Source organism: Pleurodeles waltl, chromosome 4_2 (assembly GCF_031143425.1).
Source record: "Pleurodeles waltl isolate 20211129_DDA chromosome 4_2, aPleWal1.hap1.20221129, whole genome shotgun sequence".
NCBI lineage: Eukaryota > Metazoa > Chordata > Amphibia > Caudata > Salamandridae > Pleurodeles > Pleurodeles waltl.
Genome location: NC_090443.1, coordinates 346,560,712 through 346,585,721, shown reverse-complemented (window position 1 = coordinate 346,585,721; position 25,010 = coordinate 346,560,712). Strand labels below are relative to the sequence as shown.

General features: G+C 42.7%; 1 protein-coding gene across 2 annotated transcripts in view; it reads right to left on the bottom strand.

Annotated features, from left to right (window-relative positions):
- Positions 1 to 22,065: 22,065 nt before the first annotated feature.
- Positions 22,066 to 25,010, bottom strand: part of LOC138292691 (cytochrome P450 2D17-like) — a 327,621-nt gene continuing 324,676 nt past the window's right edge. For both annotated transcript variants that reach the window (XM_069231413.1, XM_069231414.1), the window contains exon 9: positions 22,066 to 24,031. In XM_069231413.1, coding sequence (XP_069087514.1) covers positions 23,853 to 24,031 — 179 coding nt within the window. In that variant the 3' untranslated portion in view covers positions 22,066 to 23,852. The remainder of the gene's footprint in view (positions 24,032 to 25,010) is intronic.

Sequence of the window (25,010 nt, the reverse complement as noted above, 5' to 3'; positions counted from 1 at the left end):
AAATTGTCCACAGAAAGGTTATAACCTTCATGAAGGAGTGGCTGGACAAGCTCCCATGCAATCTTCCCTGTGACCCCTAATGTGGGAGAGCAACCTACAGGGTTTAGCGTGGAGCCCTTCCCTGTATGCACTATCAAGCCAGAAGAGCACTCACACAGCATGAACAGCTTGATGCCATAGTTAGCTCTTTTTCTCGCAATGAACTGTCTGAACAGCCGACACCCTTTGTACCGGATCAATGACTCATCGACTGCTATATTCTTTCCATGAGTATAGATCTCTGGAAACCTGGCAGACAAATGTTCCACGACAGGCTGTATTTTGAACAACCTGTCATGATCTGGATGGTCCCAGGGCACTGCAGCAGAATTGTCATTGAAATGCAGCATGCGCTGCAATAGCAAAAAACAATCTCTGCTCATGTATGGTGCGAAGATGGGGGTTACCAAACTTTGTGAGTCGTCCAGTAGGACTCCAAGGTGGGCTTCTGCACTAACCCCATTTTGAGCATAAGGCCCAAAAATATTTTCAACTCCGTCAGTGAGGTGGGAGTCCACTGGTGTGCCCTAGAATAGGGCCCTAGAGAGCCTCTATGCTTCCTCAGAAATTGTTCTGCACACAAATTTGTTTGCTGCACAGTTGGCTGAAGGAAGTCAACATCCAAAAAGAGATGGATGTAGTTGACTGGCAAAAAGTTGGCCTTTTTGACTTTATATCCTGTGTCACCAGTAAAAGGTGGAATTTGGGGATTAACCAAATCTGGGGGCTGCCAAGAGAACACTTTGTCTGTGCTTGCCGTTGAACGCACCTGCTCTCTGGGTTGGGCTAACCCGTTGTCCTGCTGCACAGATTGTACTTGTGAAAGGACAGCATGACTGTCCTCATCGTCTCCCTCAGAATCACTGGATCACTCTGCCGACTGAAAAATCACTCCTAGAGTCTGCTCCATTGTCCTCTCCTTCAGATGCTGTCTCAGTATCTGCTGTCTCAGTCTGCGATCCTGCCTCAGAGCTGTCCACCATAACCTGAGTTATGGTTTCAGCGTCAGTCATCCAACGAGGCACCATCTCTGCTACTGGCTAAACTGTCCCTCTAAAGCACTAGCCTATGGAGAAGGCAGATAGGGTCACAAAGTTGCTTGTGTGTGTGTGATAGGAGCAACAGTAAATGTCAGTCACCTTACCTTTGTTTCTTCTTTGAATCAGCAGATTTTCTGAAGACACTGAAATGATTTTTTTTTTAAAAGACACACTATTACTACACCTTGCCACATACCCATCATCATAGCCTTCAGTGCCAGTGGTGTCCAGTGTGACAATCATTTTTGGCGCTCCCGTCCCATGTCCTCCTCCTTGTATTCCCTCACTAACACCCAGCAAAAGTGCCCTTCATCTCTCCATAGCCCTGCTCTCACATACATTTCATTTGTTTCAAAGCGCAGGTAACGGCTAGCTTGACTAATCCACTGAACTACTCATATTTAATACAGATCTGTTCTTTGCAGCAGGCATATAAACCTTCTGCGGTATTTTATGGCATCAACACTGCCACTAGACAAAAATCCGAACTCTTTCTCTAGCAGGACCATAATCACAAGAGTTATCTGGACATTTTTATTGTTGCCCAAAAGCTATCTATGCCTGATAGATATACCAATATATATATATATATATATATATATATATATATATATATATATATATATATATATATATATATAGATATATTTAAGTGTAGTTATAAATCTCTCATAAAAATACCCCTCTCTATATTATACACATATATATATAGAGAGACTCTCTTTCTCTTCCAGTCCTCTGTTTGGAGCAGGGATCAAGCACTGATTAATTCATTCTACTGCTTCCAATGTGCCTGAAGTACGATTTGTTCTTTTTAACTTCTAGTGCCCTGCAAAAAGAAACCTTATGACTGGCAAAAATTTGCCCAGCAGGACAAACAAAATAGCAAAGTTTTATTTTTTAAAGCTAACTTTCTTTTGTTTTGCCAAGTCATCTTTTCTTTATTTCCACTCATGTTTTCTTTTGTTTTTGCTCATGTGCACTGTTGTCAAAAGAGGACAATAACTTGTTTGAAATATTTGAGACCTATTGCCTTGCAAATGCTTGTTTTATAAATGTGTGGTTTTCCTGTGGGAAGATTGCTGCCCCCAGGAGAACCACACATTTATAAAACAAACTGATTATATATAACCGGCGCACTGACATCACAGATGGGCAGGGGGGAGACACGGAAGCTCTTCTGAGTCTCCAGAGGGGATTAAAATAAAATCCCTTCCTGGTGTCGGCCACTGGTTTTGGCCTTTACCAGGGAGGGTGACATGCGCACTGATAGGTTAAAAAATAAGTTTGTTAAGGAGTGCCAAAGAACCTCTGTTAAGGGTGAGTTATGCTTTCTATGACTCATAACACTTAAGTTTATGTTTAAGAACTCGGAAATTAAAGTATAAAGCTAGAGTTAAAGGCAAACTTTGGTTATGAAATAACACAAAATGTTCCCCATTTATGAGTGGCTCCACAAACAATATCTTACCTCCCAATAAAAGCCAAAACTGGCCCGCCAAATAGACTGGTCATGATCTTAAAATATTATACCAATAAATTACAGGCTTGAAAAGATAGTTACATTTCAGCACGTATTCAGAGAAATTATATTACATCATGATAATATCATTAACACTATCATTAACTAAGTGAAATGTCACCAGTGAAATCATCAGTGTACTTTCTGATGTCAGGTGTCACAGTAAGTATGCAGTCAGGTCCCACAGCTGTGCTTTGGTGATTGTTGCCCAAAGTTTTGCCTACTTTGTCTCCTGTTTCAACTGCCACCAGGGCCGGCTTTTAGGTGGTGCGAGCGGTGTGACCGCACCGGGTGCTGACCTCAGGGGGGGCGCTGTGTTTAGCAATTACTTATGAAACTTGCATTTTAAAAGCACCTGCTGAAAAGTTCCTTGTGCATTTAGCCTTCACGAAACAATAAAAAAATGTCAAGATACCTCTTGTGATTAATGCTCCTGCTAAAGAGAGAGATTAGAGTTTTGCCTAGTGGCAGCTTTGACTCAACATAAAGTAGCATAAAGGGTTAATATGCCTGCTGCACAAAATAGAACTATGGGGCATATTTAAGAAAAGTGGAGCAGCATACAGTTCAGCGCCACTTTTCTTGCACCCCTTACCGCCCCCTAATGCCACCATGTGTGCGCCATATTTAAAATACAGCGCGCCATGGCGGTAGTTAGGGGACTAGCATCCGAATTTTTTACGCTAGTCCGGCACTTTGCAGGATTAGCATCCAAAATGTTCAAGGTAATCTTGCAAAGCACCGAGAGTCCCATTGTAACCAATGGAAGCCTCCTTTTGATGCCTGCTCTGAGCAGGCGTTAAAAGTGCTGGAAAAAAATGACCCAAAAATATCTGACAGATTTCTTTGCGTCATTTCCCCCCCCCAACAGGGGGATGCCCCCTTTGCATACATTATGCCTGTCGCAAGCATAATATAGGGTAAAGGGTTACAAAGTGACGCAATGCATGCATTGCGCCTCTTTGTAAATATGGCACAGCGATTTTGGCCTTCTAATGCCACATATGTGAGAAAAAATGACTATAATGTCCCTTTACAATGGCACTAGGGGTTCTTAAATATGCCCCTATGGCAGTGCTTAATTTGTGCGTGTTGTTTCCGGTGCAGAGCACCAGCACTTTTTTTTTTGAGGGCCTGCACTTATTTTTCTGCCTCAAGCATTTATTGCGCGAAAAAGACACATATAGGAAAGACGGAGGAAGAGCAAAACAAAAAAGCATCACAATGGGGAAAAAAGCTGAAATCCGCAAGAGTGAACTGAAAGGGCAGGGAGTGCCTGTAAATGGTTTGAAGTTGCCCAAGATGGCTTCAGGATTACGCTGCCTCTGTATTAAGTGTTCACACATTTAATTGCAGCAGCCGCTTGTTTAAGAGGAGGGCTTTGGGCACGGCACCTTTTTATTTACAAACTAAGCACTGCCCTATGGGGCATATTTGAAAAAAGTGGTGCTGCACACAGTGCTCCGCCACTTTTCTTGCACCCCTTAGCGCCCTTCCCCCCAACACCATCATGTGTGCGTCATATTTAAAATACGGCACACCATGGCAGTAGTTAGAGGACTCGCTTCAGAATTTTATATGTTAGTACGGCGCTTTGCAAGATTAGCATAAAAAATGTTGAGGCTAATCCCGCAAAGCACACAGAGGCCTTTTGTAACCAATAGAAGCTTCCTTTTAATGCCTGGTCCGAGCAGGCGTTAAAAGTGCTGGAAAAAAATGATGCAAAGAAATCTGTCATATTTCATTTGCACCATTTTTTTTGGCCCCCCAATGGGGGTATGCCCCCTTTGCATACATTATGCCTGTCGCAGGCATAATGTAACGCCATGGTATACAAAGTGGCGCAAAGCATGCATTGTGCCACTTTGTAAATATGACACACCCTTTTTGTCCTCCTAACACCACATTAGCCTAAAACAAATTACACTAATGTGGCGTTAGAATGGCACTAGGGGCTCTTAAATATGCTCCTATGGGGCATATTTGAAAAAAGTTGCACTGCACACAGTGCTGCACTACTTTTCTTGCGCCCTATAGCGCTCCCGTAACACCACCATGTGTGCGCTGTATTTAAAATACGGTGCAACATGGAGGTAGTTAGGGGACTAGTGTCAGAATTTTTGACGCTAGTCCGACGCTTTGCAGGATTAGCATAAAAAAATATTGATGCTAATCCTGCAAAGCACCCAGAGGCCCATTGTAACCAACAGACACCTCCTTTTGATGCCTGCTCTGAGCAGGCGTTAAAAGTGCCAGAAAAAAAATTACACAAAGAAATCTGTCAGATTTCTTTGTGACATTTTTGGGACCCCCTAATGGGGAAATGCCACCTTTGCATACATTGTGCCTGGCGCAGGCATAATGTAGCGCAAAGGGATACAAAGTGGCGCAATGCATGCATTGCACCACTTTGTAAATATGGCACGCGCTTTTGGCCTATGAAAGCCACATTAGCGTAAAAAACATTTCACACATTTAGCGTTAGAATACCGCTAGGGGCTCTTAAAAATGTCCCTGTATTTTATGTGGCTAGCTGAGTGGATTAGTAAAGCCAGTCTTTACAAGTGCTTTAAAACACATGAATGTATGTAAAAGGGGAGCGATGGAGAGATGAGGGGCACATTTGCAGGTGGTAGTGAGTGAAACCGAGGAGGAGGTCATGGGGTGGGGGGCGCCAAAATAAACTGTCGCACAGGACGCCACCAGTCCTAAAGCCGGCCCTGGCTGTCACTCCCTGTGCCAGCTGAGGTCTGTCCGCAACCTAAGCATCATCTTACTACCTTCATTTCTGCCAAAGTATGCGCGCTCGTACCAAGAAGGAAAACAATTCTTACGATGAGATTAAAAAACACTTTTTCTAACCACATACAGTGCGTAATCACATCTGTTTTGTGCACTAAAATGTGCACTAGTATTTATATGAAATTGAATTTAGGAATCAGTGTGTTTCATTTAAAACACTACATTTTGTAATATACCTCATTTGCATATTCAGGAGTATATTTATAGTCTGAAGTGCCATTGTTTTTCACCCCATGACTCATCACCCGTCAGCATTTCTCATCACTTCTGAACATATTCATCTCAACTGTTCCTCCTCCCAGTTCTCACTCATGGGGTTCTTTCCCTTTATAGGAGGGGTTTGGAGGATAAACGCAATAATCAGACCGTCCACTAGAGCGAGACAATTAAAATACATTAATCACGAATAATCGAGATTACCATGAGTAACTGGGTCATTTTCATGCATATGCAGCCGTGATTTCCATCACTAAAATCGGCTGATGCATTGTGTCATTGGAGTAAAGGCAAAACGGAAGTGCGCCTTTTCACTCATGTGAATTTTAGTGAACGATATTTATGGAAATAATGATTATCGTTTAATACACAGACAACTGTATCAGAATGAGGTGCTTAGGAACCCTAAATGCCCTTTATTGCCTGGTAAAAGTGTCTGGGGAAATACTGGCACCACATGGCGGCGCTATTACTCTCCAGATCCATTTTTACCAGTGATTACGAGTTTTACAGGTCAAGACAGAGAGAGCCTGTGGTTTTGGTTTTACTGTAGATAAAATTAAATGCTTTCCTCTTTTCTAAACCGTTTTCCTTCCCGAATTCCTCTAGGCAACGCCACGTGGAATTCAAGTACGAAAATACTCTGGATCCTAGCTCCAAATCTTCACGTCTTGAGTGAACGCCTCCAGAATGAGCCTGTTTATGTTTGCGTAGATGTTTATTTTCTAAAACAATACTTTTGAGCACTAAGTGGCCACGGATACAAAGCACGAGAAAAGAGAAAACATTTTCTATATTTTTAAAGGCAAAATGAAAGTGTCATTTGTTACATTCAAAATTAAGATGGCTCGCATATCTCATTAAAATAGAGAAACAATGCTGCACAATGAATTGAACAATTACTTAAGTGTACACATGATCCACAGTTTGCAACAAATCGCTCTTCTTTGGACATCATATTACACGAGGATGTGCAGGCGTACATAGGCGGGGATCGCACATCTTCTTTCATCGACGCCATTAAAATTATAGGGCTTTAGAGCTCATTAGCATGACAATGCATTTAGTTAGGATATACTTAAATTATTTTACAAAGCTTCGCCATTTCCTATGGTTTAATTAGATGAACCTGATTGTGCATATTGAAATAAACACCAATCGTATATCCTTTTCACTTCTTTCTACTACTGAGTGTCACACAGTATATATAGCCAGGCATTTAATGACTTTCAGTCAAAATTACACTGTTTGAAAATATTGTTTTCATGATCATTGTACAAAAAAGAACATACAGCACATATAAAACACACTGGGTAGCATGCAACATGTTCCTATATTGCTACTGGGACATTATCCATCACAAACAAAAATGGAGCTGGCAGAAGCAATTTTGATCACGTTTTCCCTCCAAGATAGTCTATGGGAAGCCGTTCATGTCAAAATTACAGCTCCCTATATCGGGTACCTCCTGAAATGCAGAGCGTGCTGCAAAATGAATATGACACACACCAGAATGAATGTACTATGTGTCAAAATAAATATGTTACCTGGCAGAGTGAATCTGACTTGAACCAAATTAAATATGAAACCAGGCAAAGTGAATATGCTACTTAGTGATTATTATGGATAACTCACACTCAGAATTGAATAAGAGATATACTGAAATATATATCAATCATACTGAAATAAATATGGCCCTCACTGTAAATAATAAAGCAGTCACTGAAACACATATAATATTCATAAAAAAGAATGAGACATTTCTTGAAATGACTGACACATGCCAAAAGGAATATGACACACATTGGAATGAATATGACAGATTGAAATGAATATAAGGTACTGAAATGAAAATGCATTATTCTGAAAGGAATATATTGTGCAATGAACATTACATTTCGAAAAAAAATGAATATGGTTTTCATTGAAAGTAATATGATAAACATTGACATGATTATGATATGTGTTGCAATTGGTGTGAGTCATGTTAAAATCAATATTATGTGTTAATATGAATGAGACATCTATTGAAAGGAATATGACACATGCTAAGATGAATATGACATGCATTGAAATGAATATGAGCCCCTTTGAAATTAATTCCCCATGCCTTAAACCGAATATGACCAATGCTGAAATTAAAATGAAACTTGTCAAAATGAATGTTATGCTTTGAAATCAATATGATACACATCGACATGAATATTGCATATATTGAAATGAATTTGACCTATGTTGAAATGGATGTGACCCATGTTAAAATTATATGTCAGGTGTTAAGATGAATATGACATCCATTGACATGAATATGCTATTCATTAAAAACAATATGACACATGTTAAGATTAATATGAACCACTCTCAAATGAATGACATCTGATGAACTTGATATGACCCATATCAAAATTAATATGAAATTCATTAAAATTAATATGACACTTATTGAAATGGATATGAAACTATGGGAAATAAATATAGCATGTTTTGAAATGAATAAAGCACACATCAAAATGAACACAAGCCTTGTGTAAATTAAAATGACCACTGTTTAAATAAATATGGCTTGCCTTGAATCAATGTTGATTTGCTTTAAAATTTATATTACACATTGAAATTAAATTAATATTACATATTCTCAAAGGATATGAAATGAAGATAAATTAATTAACTAAAATAAATATATGTTTTCGACTAAGTGCTACATTTCGTTTTTGCCGGCTTTCGGAATCTGAGCACTTTACCACTGATGACCAGTGCTAAAGTGCAAGCATTCTCTGTCTAAATTGTACTGATGATTGGTTTATCCCTGATTGGCATATTTGTTTTACCAGTAAGTCCCTAGTATAGTGCAACATGTGTGCCCAGGACCTGTAAATCAAATGCTACTATTGGGCCTGCAACACTGATTGTGCCACCCACATGAGTAGCGCTGTAAACATGTTTCAGACCTTCTACTGCAGTGTCTGTGTGGGCAGTTTTAAACTGCCATTTCAACCTGGCCAGTGCACCCACTTGCCAGGCCCAAACCTTCCCTTTTACTACATGTAAGGCAGCCCCATGGGCATGATGCAGTGTATTTAAAAGGTAGGAGATATACTTGGGTATTTTACATGTCCTGATAATGAAATACTGTTAAAATCGTTTTTCACTATTACAAGGCCTATCTCTCCCATAGGGTAACATGGGGATTGCCTTGAAATATCTTTTAACTGTCATTTCCCCTTTGGAGCAGATAGAAATTTGGAGTTTGGGGTCTCTGAACTCACAATTTAAAAAAATACATATTTTGGTGGAGTCGGATATCAAACTGTAGTTTTTTAAATGCCACTATTAGAAAGTGAGCATTTTGGGCCATATGTATGAACACATTTTCCCATAGGCACAGAGTGAGTAAAGCCCTTTGATACATCTGGCCCTTTATTACTTTACCATTCTTTGTCTCTGACTGGCTGTGGAATACATGTCTGGGCCAGGATGACAGTTGGGCTGTTTGTAAATTCACCCTAAACAGCCACATAAAGGGATCAGAAGTATGCCATGCATATCCTGATGGGACTTCCTCAGCTAGAGTGGTGGGAGGAGCTGACACATGCACCTGAGTAGGGCTGTGCCTGTCCTTAAACAAAGAAGTCTCCAGCCCCCTGAAGTGTGTCTGGAGCAAGGGCAAGAAAGGCAGGGTCTTGTGCACTACAAACACTTCTCTCTGAAGTTTTCCTACTTCAAAGGCAGAAATGTGTAAGAGGACTGGGCGTCTGACCCCACAAATTTAGAATCCTTCTGGACTGAGAACATTCTGCCAGGAAGAAGCGCTGGATGCTGTAGCAGGCACTGACACTCAACCTTTTGCTTTGCTGTGCTGGCCCACTGCTTTCTGCTTCTGTCCTGGGATTGAAAGAACTGGACTTTGCTTTCTACATCATGCTTCCAAAGGTTCCCTAGGGGCTTGGACTGAGCTCTCCTCCTGTTAGGAAATCTCAGGGATATCAAAGACTTCATCTGCCAGCTCCTAGGCTCTCATGCTGAGAGTCATGACTTGCTAAGTGGTGCCAAATCCAGTTCATGGACCCTTGGGAGTGTGTTCTGATGCAACCAAGATGAAACCATGTACATTGACTCCAGAGCGACTTTGGAACAGGTGCCTCTGTCTGACTACGCTCAGCTGCCGAGACCCGAGCTGTGGTCCCCACTGAGGGCAACGATGAGTCCCGAGTGCAGTGTCACTGACACCTGTAACACCCAACCCCGATTCCACCGCAGTACCATTGGCCCCATGGTGTGATTGCAACACCATGAAGTTGACGCTTCGTGTCTTGACCTGCTGGATTCATTGACCCCACCTTGTCAAAAGGAAGCTATGCCTTGCCACTGATGCCACGTCACCTCCCCTGCAAACTTAAGAAACCAATGCCTCACCTCCCCTGCCTAGCAGAAAGGAACCAATGCCTCCCTTCCACGGTAGCAGTAAGGAACCAACACTGCAGTGACTCCAGTGACGCCTCACCTCTGTGACTCTATGCAAAGTCTTTGTTTCCTCATTTTCCAAGGTACTGTACCTGGGGTCCGTGCGACTCCGTGACCAGCCACACTCCCACACAAGTGGCGTCGGACTGTTGCGAATGACTCTGTCAAGATGTCGTGGTAGCCCCAGTTGGAGCTATTGTGTTTCTAACTGCTACACTAAGATTTAGGGCCTGATTACAAGTTGGCGTCAGGCCACCAGACCACCATGTTGGCGGTCCCAAAATATCACCACGCTTGCGGTTCCCAGACCACCATATTATGATTCATACAGGCAGGACCGCCATCCGCCAAGCAAAAAAGGCAGACTGCCAGCAGCGTGGCGGCTTGGATTTAGGTGGTCTGACCTCCAGTGCAGCAGCAAAACACCAAGCCTATTACAAACACACAGTTCCCGCAGCAGTCAGCCAGTGGTGGTCGACCACCGCGGTCTGGCTTCAGCAAAGTAACAGACAAGTGCACTCTGGATGAATTCAGAAACAACACAGCTGATGCACATAGGCTAAGAGTATGCGCCTGCAAAGGACGCTATAAAACACACCCCTTCACAGACCACAATCTTTTGCATTTCCACTGCAGCATAGCAAGACAGACCACACATAATTTCGTCCATTTTTTGTCACAAGGCAGCCCTTTTTCCCCATCCCATTTTACACCTTTCACGCACATTGTCTGTTTTCCCCCAAATTCACTTGTCTTGTTCAGTTAGTCACTGTCACTCTCTTTAATTTCCAGGCATGTCACGGGCCAAAAACCCATGATTTTCAGAGGATGAGTTGAGAGTCATGGTGGATGAAATCATTATAGTAGAGCCACAAATGTTAGGAGCCCAAGTGCAGCACACTCCTCTCAGTAAGGAAATGAAAATATGGGACAGGATAGTTGACAGAGCAAATGCTGTAGACTCCACCCTGCGCACAAAGGAGGAGATTAGGAAGAGGTGGAATGACCTCAGGGGCAAGGTCAGTTCCATGGTCTCCAGGCAGCAGGGAGAGGCCAAGAAGACTACTAGTGGCCCTCCCATTGCCCTGTTAAGACTCTTTCCCTGGGAGGCCATCCTGCATCCTCAGGGCTTGACAGGAATAACTGGGGGAGTGGAGTCTGGTAAGTCACACACAAATAATGTCACAAAACTGCAATGCCATGCATGCTCACAGCTGAGCTGTTGCCACTGTCTTGTTCTTATACCTCAACACAATTCAATGCCCAGAGTATCTGAGTTGTAACACTGTCAGTCTGTATAAGTGTGTGTAGTAGAGGGAGTGACCACCCTACATCTTCCAGGAGGTCCTGTTCCACTAACTCCAAACACCAGCCCAGTGGTCACTTGTCCAAATACCCTAGTTTGTAAACTCTCAATTAAAGTGTACTCCCCTGTGAGTATAACATCTGTCAAGTTTGTATAGCAGGGGGAGTGACCGGACTGCAACTCCCAGGAGGCACTGTTTCAATAACTCCAAACACTAGTCCAGTAGTTTCTTGTCCAATTACCCCTGTTTGTGAACTATCAATTGAAGTGTACTCACCTGGGAGGATGCCATTTGTCAAATGTGTGTAGTAGAGGGAGTGACCTGACTGCAACTCCCAAGAGTCACTATTTCAGTAACAAGAGTGATCTGACTCCAAAGCACAATAGGCCCTGTTCCAGTAACTCCAAACACCAGTCCAGTGGCCACTTGTCCAAATCCACTTATTTATGAACTCTCAATTGAAGTGTACTCACCTAGGAGTTATCAACAAATCATACTCAAATCAAAGAAGTGTGTGTCTACCTAGCTCCATCTTGACGTGCTAACCCAAGATGAAACTATTGAGGACAGGAATGACACTTTACCCAGTGTGTACAACAAGTATTCCTAAGGCCTCAAGATACATCACCAGATTAGTATTAGCAGCAGACACCTTGACATAGCACCGTGTACACAATGACTCCAGTCACATATACAACAAAGTCCTGGGTGTGCTTGCATCTCACTCAACTAGGCCTCAAAATGGTCAAAACCACATCTTGCCTCTCCACTGTGTTGGCTGCACTGGTGGGAACATATCATTTTCAGGCCATCTTCCAAAGTGCAAATGGTCTGCACATCTCATCAGCTGCTTGAGTCAAATTGCGTTGCCATGCTTCATATATGTCATGCCAAATCACCCAATACTATGATTACTTGGGGGGTTGGATTACCTACAACTTAACTTTGTCCAAGGTCTCTGCTTACTGTAACACAAAGCCTTTGGAGGTAAATGTCATAATTCAACAAGTAACAAGGTATGTTTTTCATCAACCGGTGGATCTGACCGGTAGGCATACTGAGGCCACAGAGCAGACTAACACCTCCCCTAGATGAAGCCCTGAGTGATGCCAACATTTCTGGACTTGTGGACATGGAGGACGGTTCTGGCCCATCGGGGCAACCTGGTCAGACGGCAACAGTGAGTCTCACTGTGCCCACAACGTCCCCTCCTAGCCCTGTTCCTTCAACATCACAGGAAACCATTTGTCCCCCCCACAAACCTGTGTAGCTAGCACAGTTTTCAGCATCTTGTGGCCCCCTCAATCCTAGATCCTGAGTTGCAGCAGAACACTTTGGACAATGAGGGTCCATTAACAAGTTGGAGAGGTCACCCTGTGGCAAGGGCACATACCCTTGGGGTTAGGGTACATGGGATGGATGCTCTGGGTCAGTGGGGTGAGGCCACTAGGACTGTTCTTGGCCCGGACAACTTCAGCTATGTCTTGGGGGTCTATCAGGAGTCCCAAAGAGTGATGGGCCAGGTGTTGACCGAACTCTGGGAGATCAAGCAGCTACAGAGGACGTGCATAGGGATGTGCATGAACAGATAGATGCCCACAATTCCAACATGGCCTCCCTAATAGGGGCGATGAGGGACATCCACACAACCCCAAGTAGTGCTTTTCAAAACCAATCTCCTCCTGCCTTTGGCTCATCAACAACAGGCCTATCAACATTGGCGGCAGCCACAGGAAGGGATGCCCTGCCAGAGGAACAACCAGGCCAGCCCTGCCTCTGTAGCAGCTGATCCCCTGCTGATTTTGCTTTGATATTTAGCCATGTAGCTATGTCAGATCATGTTAACCAAACAGTGATGATCCAAGGTACTTGTTTAATATGGGCTATGTTGCATGTACACAGTTTCCAGCTCAGGATTACAACCATCCCATACAAACACTTACATACATGTGTCTGGTCAAACAAAAAAATATATTTCATTGTTCGGCACATAGGCTGTCAATATGTCTGAACTCTTGTAAATCATAAATGATTGTCTAATACTAAGCAAATGAACATATTTACATATACAGCCCTCCAGACCACGACAGGAAGGGATTTGTCAGACATCGTCCTGCAGAATAGGCAAGCATGAAGTGGTTGATGTCACCAGCTTTAGCCTTATCACATACCACACCAAAGTAATCGAACACCACATAACCCAAGATTCAGACAGATGGCAGTACAACAGTTCCGGATCACAGGGCCTTTATAATCCAACGCTCATGCATCTGGTGACATGACACAAACATATGTTAGTGTTTTGTCACAGGCACTGTGGCCTACAATGATGGAACACACATATACAGCTCCATCCAGGTCATACAAAAAGTGATTAGTCAATGTGAGGGAACAATGACTTGGTCGTATGCTAGGACTACATATTTGATGATGACATGAGGACATACAAGATGCATCATGCCCACCACAGGTCACAAAACAAATGCAATGGGTACTTCTGAACTTCCACCCAAATGCTGTGCAAACTGTCTTGGTACAGGTCTCATGCCCCAAATTCTGTGACCTACATTACCTGGAACAATCCATGCCCAGTTTGCATGTCAGAACAGCATCACATACATGCCAATGTCACAACTCTGAAATTTCCCCATGAAGATGTCATGATGAAGGTACCTGTGCAAAGAACAAAATAAGGAGTATAGGCTTAAAACCATACAACTGTCACAAGTCACATAGCAAGCATCTGGAAAACAAGTTACATTGCAAAGAAACTGACACAAACAAAGTAACATTATCAAGGTGGGGATGTGTCAAAAGCTATCTTATCAATCAGCCTTTGGCTTATTTTTGTGGAGTATCAGCTCCCTCACTGTTTCAAAAACACAAAACTCCACACATTCCCACAACTACAGTTCATTTTACAGTCAATACATCACATGACATACTTACACTCACAAGAAGTAGCTGTGGATGAGATCTTCTCGCAAGTCATCTCCTTCTATTTACCACTGTCATCTTCATTTGGCATTTCAGGATTCTCACCTGGTGGCACCGCAGACTCCCCCTCCTCTGGGAGGTACGGGATATTTCTCCTCAGTGCGATGTTGTGGAGCACTCAGCATGCAACAGTGATCTGACACACTTTACCGGGTGACTAGAGGAGGGCTCCACCAGTCCTGTTCAGATAACGGAATATAAACAAGGACGGTTTGGATATGGTAAGTCTCCTGTTAAGGAAGGGGACAAAAGTGCAACAGTGAGTCACTCACTTTATGATTGTAGCACCTGACATTGCTCACACACAATCAGTACATATGTGACTTACCAACCAGCCAGGCTCTCTCTGGTTGCAGTTGTGACATCAGCTGGTGTATGGCGCTGTTCTGCATTACCAAGGAATCATGGGCTGATCCAAGATAACAGGCATACACATTTTAGATGTAGAGATCCGCCAAACAGACAACTTGCACGCTGATGGAATGGACATTTTATCTGTTGCAATAGACTTGTTCCATGGCTTATGGTGGCACTAGGCCAACATGTGTGCCATTAATGGCCCCCACCACATGTGGGATGCAGACAAAACCTTAGAAGTCAGCCTTCACATTGCTTAAATCCTTGCGTAAAGTGAACATGACATAGCTGTCTATATGTTTCAACACTGCTGATAGGAAATCTTTCAACACCAGAGTGAACATAGGTTGGGACATACCACCAGATAGGGCCACTGTATGTTGGAAGCCCCTATTTCCAGGAAGTGCAATACTGACATGACTTGTACAATGGGTGGTATGCAGTATGGATTACTGTTAGCTGGCATCAGTTCTGGCTCCAACTGATTGCATACATCCACTATTGCTTGCTTATTCAGGCAGCAGAGCTGGATGACGTGGCATTCCTCCATGGTCTGAAGGTCTGGCAATGGACAGTAGACAGGAGGTTGAAAAGACTTATTTTGTTTTTGTGATGCATATAACAGGGCCATATACAGCTTTTCAAGCTGCGAAAATGGCGGATGCCTGGACATCAGGAACCGCCCACGGCCAGTGGCAGAAGTCATCTGTGCGGTAGGTGGTTTTAAACAGTGGCAGATGCAGTCATAGGCTAACATTGTTGCCTGTGGTGGTAGCTGCCCAATGGCTATGTCCGTCGACGGTGATGACCGCGTATGTGGCATAATTGTATGCCGTGTTGTGCAAAATCAACCACTTGACTCCGGACACTACTGCCAGCAACACCTCCACCACTTCAGCTGCTGTGTGTCGCCTCCGGGACTAACCATTCCACGTCCAGTAGATGAAAGGACCACTGCTTTCTCTCTAGGGGAGCTGAAGAGGCTTGTGAGCAAGCTTCTTCCCCTGTAGTGTCCGCTCTACTGCTCACCAGAGGAGTAGGTAAGTACCTCAAAATTTACTCTGTTCAACACCTTCCTTTCCCTCCTCACAGGGTACAAAGTGCCCCTGTGTGCCAGTTAGACGTCTTGTGTGCCTGTTGTGGCAGTCTGTGTGGCACCAATGGGATGTAAACGTTGCCGGTATTGGAGACCAGTACTATATGTTGTGTTCATTCTCATTGTGTTGTGTGATGTTTTTTTGGGGCCCTAGATCCTCCTTGTGTTAGATGCACATAGCTAGGCAAGCAGACTTTACTGCCATCCAGTGACTTGTTTTGGTTTATGATGACTATAAATGTTAAACAATATGTTTGTGCATGACAGCATGAGCCATGTATGCATCTTGTCTGAGTCATTGAGGATATTGCAAGCAATGTGTATTGTGCCACAGATCTTTCACCCCACATCTGTCCTTGCCAAACCGTTGTCTGGAAAGCATATCATGACTCACTGTGCCCTTCAGGTTGCCCCACAAGCCACATTGCTGATGGCCACATGATGTACTGTCATGCATGGAAGTGATGGAAATGTGAGTGTCACGTAGGTTCTGTATGCTCAGCCTGCAGAGATCAGGGCCTGTCAAATGTATCTCCCAATATGAGAGATCGTCCAGGCTGTGGAAGAGTCACTGTGGCAATGCAACTGTGGCACTGTGCCCACTTCCTGTAGACATGCAGATCCTGTCAGGTTGGCAATATGAGGCTCAAGTGGAAACACTTGCCCTGAATGCCTCAGTCCATTGACTAGATTAGGAATGGGTACTGAGGTAAATCCCTGAACTAGCCCATATGTGAATTTTGCATCATTGTCAATGTGTGTCTGTGACTCATGACAGGCCCCTTACTACCACAGCTCTGTTGTCACCTTCACGGAAGTCATATTTGTCCTGTACAGGCTTATTGTACAAATGTCAGACCCACAGTGCAGACAGTGTGTAGATTCCTTTGGGGGCCATGACATGTGACTCAATAGCTTGGTTACATAGCAGAAATTGTACAATGCATACCTTTGTATGTTGGATTCCATCTCTGTAGGTTAGAAACATATGTTGAAAGGAGTGTTTTATGGTACAGGAACATACCACCGAAACCTACTCTGAAGTGACATGAGTCTGCATTTGGTAGGCCACATGTCCACACATTCACAGGGAAGACACATTCCGTACCTTCCAGCCCTTTCATTGTCACTCAAGTGTTAGGGTGAAGTCTGTACTATGATAGTTGCCTGTAGGGACTGTATGCACTGAGTCAATGTTGCAGGGTGTAAATGAGTTCGTCCGGTCAGGAGTTTACCCTTCAGAAACTACATTGCTGTGTGGTGTTTCATTAAAGCTCACATCACTGTACATTGTTGCTGGAGCATCGAATAACTGATGTCATTAGGCTTCCTTAGTCATTGTAGGCCTTGAGTAGGGTAGTGGGTTATTCTGCAGATGAATCCAAAAGTGTGTAGTCATGTCCCTGTACTTATTGGTATGTGCTTCACACTTGTGGTGTGTTGACAAATTGCCCATTTTATGCTTCGTGTTTCTGACATGTGTGACACAACCATTTGAGAAAAACCTTGTGTTTGTAATTGCTTGATTTGTCTCTTGCATCCATATAGGTAAACACCCATCAAAAGAAGGAGATTTAGAGAGCCATCGCCCAGGAGGTGCAGACCCTGGGGATCCATAGCGGGCAAAGCGTTCACTGTTGCAAGAGGTGGAAGGACGTGAGGTGCTGGGCCAGAAGATCTCAGAGATTTAGCTGGGGCCGTCCTCCCAACGTGGGTGGACACACCTCGAAGCATGACCCCCCTAGGGGCCGGCATTCTGGCAGTATCATACCCGGACCTTGATGGGCGTTTGCAGGGAGCACAGCAGCCACAAGGGGGTGAGTACAGGACATATTACTGCCTGTCACACAGCCAAGTTGATGTGTTAGGTTCTGACATCTCCTCCTGATGACTGGGGTTGGACCATGTGTGACACACAAGATGAGTAACTGTTTGTGTAGATATATAGGACCATATTTATGCTTTTTTTGCGCTAATTTGTGTAATTTTTGTGACACAAAAGAGGCGCAAACTTACAAAATATAATTGTATTTTGTAAGTTTGCGCCGCTTTTCCATCAAACAATGATGCAAATGCAGCACAAAAAAAGTATAAATATGGGCCGTAATTTGGTGCATATTGATGTGCCTTGCCTAGTAGCCCAGGGACCTAGGACACAACTGAGTACAATCCACAAAACAATTGCTCTCCAGGGACAACACATTGCTTTGTACAGTGATCAGTCACAGAAGGTTTGTTGTTGTAGTGGGTATAAATTCTACGCAACAGACAACTACTCCTCAATGTTACAGTCCAAAGAAAAAGAAGTGATGGATCACTGTCTTCAGCCATGTGTCTGGTCAAGTGAGTAAACAGGCATCTGCTCTCCAGAGGCCACTTGTTTTCAATGTGTGATGAGTGCTGGTGCCTCACTGCTGTCTGACATGTTAAGGTGGCATCACACATGACAGAGCATACATTGTTCTTGCAGCTACAGATGAAAACTTTCCCTTGGTAAGTGGGGAATGTCCAGTGACATGATTTATGGTCCATCACTGTTGCCAAAATTCCTTGGGCTGACATGTTAGCATGTGTCCCATTCTCTTTTAAAAAAATGTGTACACTGCTGTTTCATACTTCGTCTACCTGTGTTCACGTGAAGATTTCAGTATTCCCTCAGATATAGTTGCATACCAACCTGTCTTTGGAATTGGACATATGCAATGGGGCTACATTTTATGTGGTGCCACAGACAGGAGTGTGTCACCATTGATTGTTGCCTCGCACATACCCTCACCCGTCATTGCATGTCATTTGACATGTACAACTACAGCAGCAATGAGAGACATGACAAGTAGGACTAGAATTTTTACACACAATGTCCATGTCCATGCCATTGATGTGGCATCAAGTGGCAAAGCGCACCCCACATGTGAAATGGGAAAGATTTGTTACCTGACTTTTGGCACACATCATGGAGTGACTTGCAGTTATGTTGGAATCACATGTGGTTGGGTAGAACCATTCATCCACAGACATCTGGGTTTGCAGGACCAAAATGGAGACAGTGATGTAGCTTCCCTTTGGGCAAAAGGTCTAGGGCCTTCTACAAGTCCTTGTAAATCCCCGGGCCTCTCCAATATACAAAGGACTAATGGCTTCTACTGATGCAATCAGAGTTTGTCATTGTAAGGGGTGCCTTATAGTAGTGATGATTTTCCTGGGATTAGCTGTTTGATTGTGTTATGTATTTTAGCAACATATCTCCCTGTCAATTTGCCCATTTTGAATACAGTGTACATTTCCATGCCAAATATGTAGTATATCTGAGCAACATTAGTACTACCTCCAAGACTCAATTAGGACAATTTACACATGGTGATGTGTGCAATATTGACATGTTTCCAGTGTGACATGAGTATTTCCATGTCACCTTCTTCAGGATACTGTACTGCTGTCAGCAACATGGCAGGATTTGGAGCACCATTTCTTATTGTTGTGTTATTGTATATGTGACAAACAGATGTCTGCATGACATTGTGTGGGATCTGTTGGAATGAACTTGGCATTGGACTACTATTGTCATTGGACTACTATTATATGGCAACAGGTAACAGGTATGCTCCATGAGGCAAAGCATTGAAGGTAATATGGTCTCCTACTTGTTCAATGGTTATTGTGATTGCACAACTTCACCTATGCAATTGGAGATCTGAGACCTGATTTTCCTGTGGGCAACTGTTGACAGTTCATGTAGCATGCATGCATATGATATGGTTCATGTAGGAGCCACATTGAAGTAGTTTGTTGCTGGGGCCTACTTGACATCATGGTATTGTTTGTAAATCACATCTTTTGTTCAAGTGTGATCAGGAACATGTGGAGACCCTTTTCCCCTTTGTATTTGCAGCATCATCCCAGGCAAGCGAAGGAGACAGGGCGAAACCAAGTGGGGAAGCATCTGACCACAGTACCTTCAGGCATGACACCACGACACAGAGGGACCCAGTGGCCCGGAAGGTGAGTGGAGTGCCACAGAGGACACAGGATCAACCTTGTCATCTTTAGATTGTACCTCCCGTGGCCACTCCCTAGTGGTGGGGGAACCATCAGGACCTATTCCTGTACCACCCTTGTCCACTACCCCCAGTACTAGCACCACCCTTCCTGTTGCTCCCCACCCAGTTGGCCATGCCCACTCACCTAAGAGGGTGGATGTCTCCTTTGTCCTAGATGCCTCAGTGCCAGCCCCTGTTACTCCTGCTGCTCTGAGTGAGAAGGCTATTGACCTCCTGAGGAGTATCGGGAGGTTAAAAGCCTTCTGTGGGACAGACTGCCATTGTGAATGTCATCCAGGGGTTGGTAAGCCAACTTCAGACAAATGCTTTCCCGGAAGACATTCATAGTGACATGTCTGGCCTACAGAGATGTTTTCAGGCTCTGGCCTCCTCATTGATGACAGCAATCCATCCCCATTACTCCCTCCCACCACCTCTCTCTTCCCTATCAAAATTCCCTATTCCCCTACTTGTCGTAAGCATACAGACAAATCCGCATGCACCAACCTCAACACACACAAGCAGCACACAGCGATACAAACTCTAGCAACCACACCGGCATGCAGGCACTCAACATTTTCCCACAGACACCACATCAGCCACTACTTCAACAGACAGCCCCATCGACCCACACACCACATCCACCATACCCACGGACACCACCACAACACCCAGTGACACATCCATCACACCCACCATACACCCAGACAACAGCTCACAACCCACAGCCCCACACACCTCAGACACCATACCCCCAGACACCACCACATCAGCCACGGACACATCCACCACATCTGATGTTGTTTCCAATATCTGACTTTGTGGGAAGTGTTGATCACCCAAGACAAGGGTAGATGTTCACTGTATGGATATGTGGGTGTTGATCTAATTGCGGTGTTAATGACTTGTGTTATGCTTGCTAGGGTAAGTATTTCATCTTGTGTTGGCCAGTGTCAGCATGTATGGTGTAGACTTGTCCCCTGATATGGATTGTACTTTCGTCTCATGTGCGAGAGCTAGAGTGTTGTTTGTCCACACATGGAGGGTGTTCAATTGTGGTAGCTTCCCTTGCATTTGACTGACCATGTGTCCATTTTGATGTATATACCTTACAGCGATATCATCTAGATGTCTGGACCATGCTGTTGCCGTTGTATGTGCTTTCTTGACTTGCACTTACACATTTGGCAGCTAGGCATATAATTTGGCTCAAATATTGTTTGTCGCTGAGATACATGAAGGGACAGTTCCTATGAAAATACTGTTTTAGGGGCATGTGCAAAGTGAAATGTGTCCATGAATGCTCCTGATGCCACCATCACTATTGTGCAGGTTTTGTTTGCATTGTGACCTTTGGATATTTGTTTCATAACCTATTGTGTATCCCATTGACCTTCCATTGTGTTGCAATGTGGGTCCATCAATGAGCAGCACCTGCGGCAGAACATGTGTGTGATGGGCTCCATGGCGGCACAGGTCATGTAACAGTGCCTGCAGGTGAGTTGCTTCCTTTATGCTTTCGTTTTCCAGCTGCTGGTATGTGGTGGTTGGACTGCCACGGTCACGCTGGAGGTAGGCAACATCATAATGATTGCATCCGAAAAACTGTCTCCGTCTGCCAGTTTGGCCTGCCTCGCCACCGCGGTGGTCTGCGCTGCCTGGTGGTGCTGGCGGGACTGTGGCAGTCTTTCCGTATGGGACTGCCAACATCGTAATTCTGTGGTCCGACCGCCAAGCAAATGGCGGTCAGGCTGCCGCCATCGTGGTGCACAAACTGTCAAACTCGTAATGCGCCTCTTTGCGAATATGTAACATTAATTTCAATATGTAATATTAATTTTAAAGCAAATCAACATAAGTTAAGAGCAAGCCATATTCATTTAAACACGGCTTGTGTTCATTTTGATATTTGCTTAATTCATTTCAAAGCATGCTACATTTATCTCACAGTTTCATATTCATTTTAAAAAGTGTCATATTCATGTTGCAGAATGTGATATTACTTTTGATGAAGGTCATATTAATTTCACCAGGGTTCATTTCCATTTTAAAGTGGCTCATATTCATCTTAACATGTCATATTCCTTTCTATGAATGTAATTCATTTCACTTGATGTCATATTCACCTTAACCACTGTCATAAAGATTTTAACACAGGTAATATCCATTTCCATATAGGTCATATTAATTTCAATATATGCAGTATTTATTTTGCTGTGTATCACATCAATTTCAAAGCATAACATATTCTTTTTGACAAGTTTAATTTTAATTTCAGCATTGGTCATATTCAGTTTAAGACATGTTGAATTCATTTCAGTGGAGCTCATATTTGTTTCAATGCATGTCATATTCATCTTAGCATGTGTCATATTCCTTTCAATGGATGCTTCATTCATATTAACACATCTTAATTTTAACATGAATTATATCCATTGTAACATATATTATAATAATTTCAATGTATATCATATCACTTTCAATGCAAGCCATATTCATTGTGATGAATGTCATGATCATTTTAATGTTACTCGTATTAATTTTAAAACATGTCAAATTCATTTCAAAGAAGGTCATATTCATTTCAACTCATGTTATGTTCATTTTGACATGTATTATATTCTTTTCAATCAAGGTTAAATTTATTTCAATGGATGTCATATTAATATTAACACATATTAATTTTAAGATGCAACTTATCAATTTTATCAGATAGCATATTAATTTGAATATGAGTCATAATAATTTCAAGCCGTGCCATATTCATTTTAACAAATGTCATGTGAATTTCAGATGTGGTCATACTCATTTGAAGGCATGTCAACTTCAATTCAATGGGATTACATTCATTTCAAAACAAGCCATATTAATTTTCAATCATCTCCTATTCATTTGTGAGTGTCTCTTATTTATTCCCATCTCAGTAATATTCATTTCAACACAATTCAAATTCATTGCAACATGTTTAATGTTATTTCAGTGTACATTGTATTAGTTTCAATGTGCATTGTTTTCTTTTCAGAATATAATATATTCATTGAAGTACTTTATAGTATTTGCAATCTGCCATATTAATTTCAATGTATGTCATATTTCTCTTGGTATAAGTCAATCATTTCAAGAAATGTCCCATTCTTTTTGGTGAATATTGTATTCGTTTCAGTGATTGCTTTATTGTTTACAGTGAGGGCCATATTAATTTCAATATGATTTATATATATTTTAGTATATTTCCTATTCAATTTGGTGTGTGTGTTATTCATATTATTCACTAAGTAACATATTCACTCTGCCAGGTTTCATATTTGTTTTGGTTCAATTCCGATTCACTCTGCCAGGTATCATAATTATTTTGTCACATAGTACATTCAGTCTGGTGTGTGTCATATTAATTTTGCAGCACGCTATGCATTACAGGAGGTGACCAATATGGGGAGCTGTAATTTTGACATGAACGGCTTCCCATAATTGTCTGCAGTTAATTGAAGTCATACATGAGAGGGTGATTAGATATGTAATAGATCACTTCTATTGTTCTAAAAGCTATGGCTAATCTCTTCAAATATATGAATGTGCCTTTGTCCTGGACATAAATCATGTTTGGTCCTTTTTAGTCATTCATGACGTTGCTCTGAGTCTAACATACATTATATTGTTCCTATCATGTGGCTTACAGAAGGCAGGCGACTTACAGAAGTATTAAGAATACTTTGATGTTCAAGCAGTAACTCATATCATTTGTAGTCATTAAGCGGTTCAACCCAGTTGTGAATGTTCAGAAAACTTAAATTAACCTCTGTGAAATTAATTGTAACTGCAAGTTTACATGATCCTTTTATATTATCATAAAGAGGGAGGTCTGAAGGGTGCATTAATCTTTTTTACATTTCAGCTATCGTTTCCTGAAACAGCCACGAGTGGATCCATTGTTTCAGATATCATCATGGTGAGATGCGTCTAATGTATGATGTCTTTCCTTCATCTTACTTCAACACATAACTGGTAAGGCACGGGGGCTCTTATAACATTATCGGTGGTCTCTTCACTTGGCCTTGGTTGGTCCCTTGGAATGAAGAAAGTGAACTGCTGAAGAAAAGTGGTGAAGAAGAGAAAGAGCTCCATCCTGGCCAGCTGCTCCCCCAAGCAGATGCGGCGCCCTGCAAGACAAGGGTGAAAGAGAAAAGAAATATTTCAAAAAGTGAAAACAACCTTAAAAATTGAAATCCTTTCTGGGATAATGCCTTTTATCCATCTAATCAAGCATTAAAACATTATATAATCATGCAAATAAAGTTTTCACCTCCCTCCCCAGTTAAAGCACCATCCAGCTGTCACAAGTGTAAAGAATGGCTTTTTGCAGGGTTCACCCTCAATTATTTGCTCTACTACTTGGTACCATTGGATTGATGCTGCTGGATTTGGACTCTATAAGTGCACTGAGTCCTTCTAAACAGGTTTCAATGCCAGTGCTCTTATACTTTAAAATGTATACGTCTAATTGGCTCACCCACAATTAACATAAATTAACATACCCAGTAGATAGCACCAGGGGTACCTAGGGCCTGTAAGTTAAGTGTTCTTCATAGATTGCAGCACTGGTTGTGCTTCCAGGAGTGTGACAAGGTAAAACATGATACCCTGACTGCCATTGCAGGCTCGCAGAGCAGTTTCTAAACTGCTAACTTGACTTTGCCATTTGAAATAATGGCAAAGCCCGAACCTTCCTTTTTAATATTTATGTCACTCCTAAGGCAGGCCTAATGACCGTTAGTCAGAGTGCTGTATATTAAAAAGTGGGACATGTGTTTTTATATGTCCTGACAGTAAAAACACAAAAGGATGATGGATGGAGTGTTGAAACTTTTCAATCACTCCCCCCAAGTTACAGATCTGGGTTTAACCCATTGTTCTTTTGCTCACCATGCCACCCCATTTTGGACCCAGCCACATGCAAATCAGCCTTGACCCTGCTCCTCATGGGAACAGTCCAGCCCAAACTGCAAGGCCAGGTCCTCCCTGGATCAGAAACAAGCATCCTGGGACCAGTTTCGGGGTATTGCCCCTCATCAGCCAGGCTAGCATTACATTACATTACTACTGGCACAGTGGTAACAATCATATACTTCAACCACATCA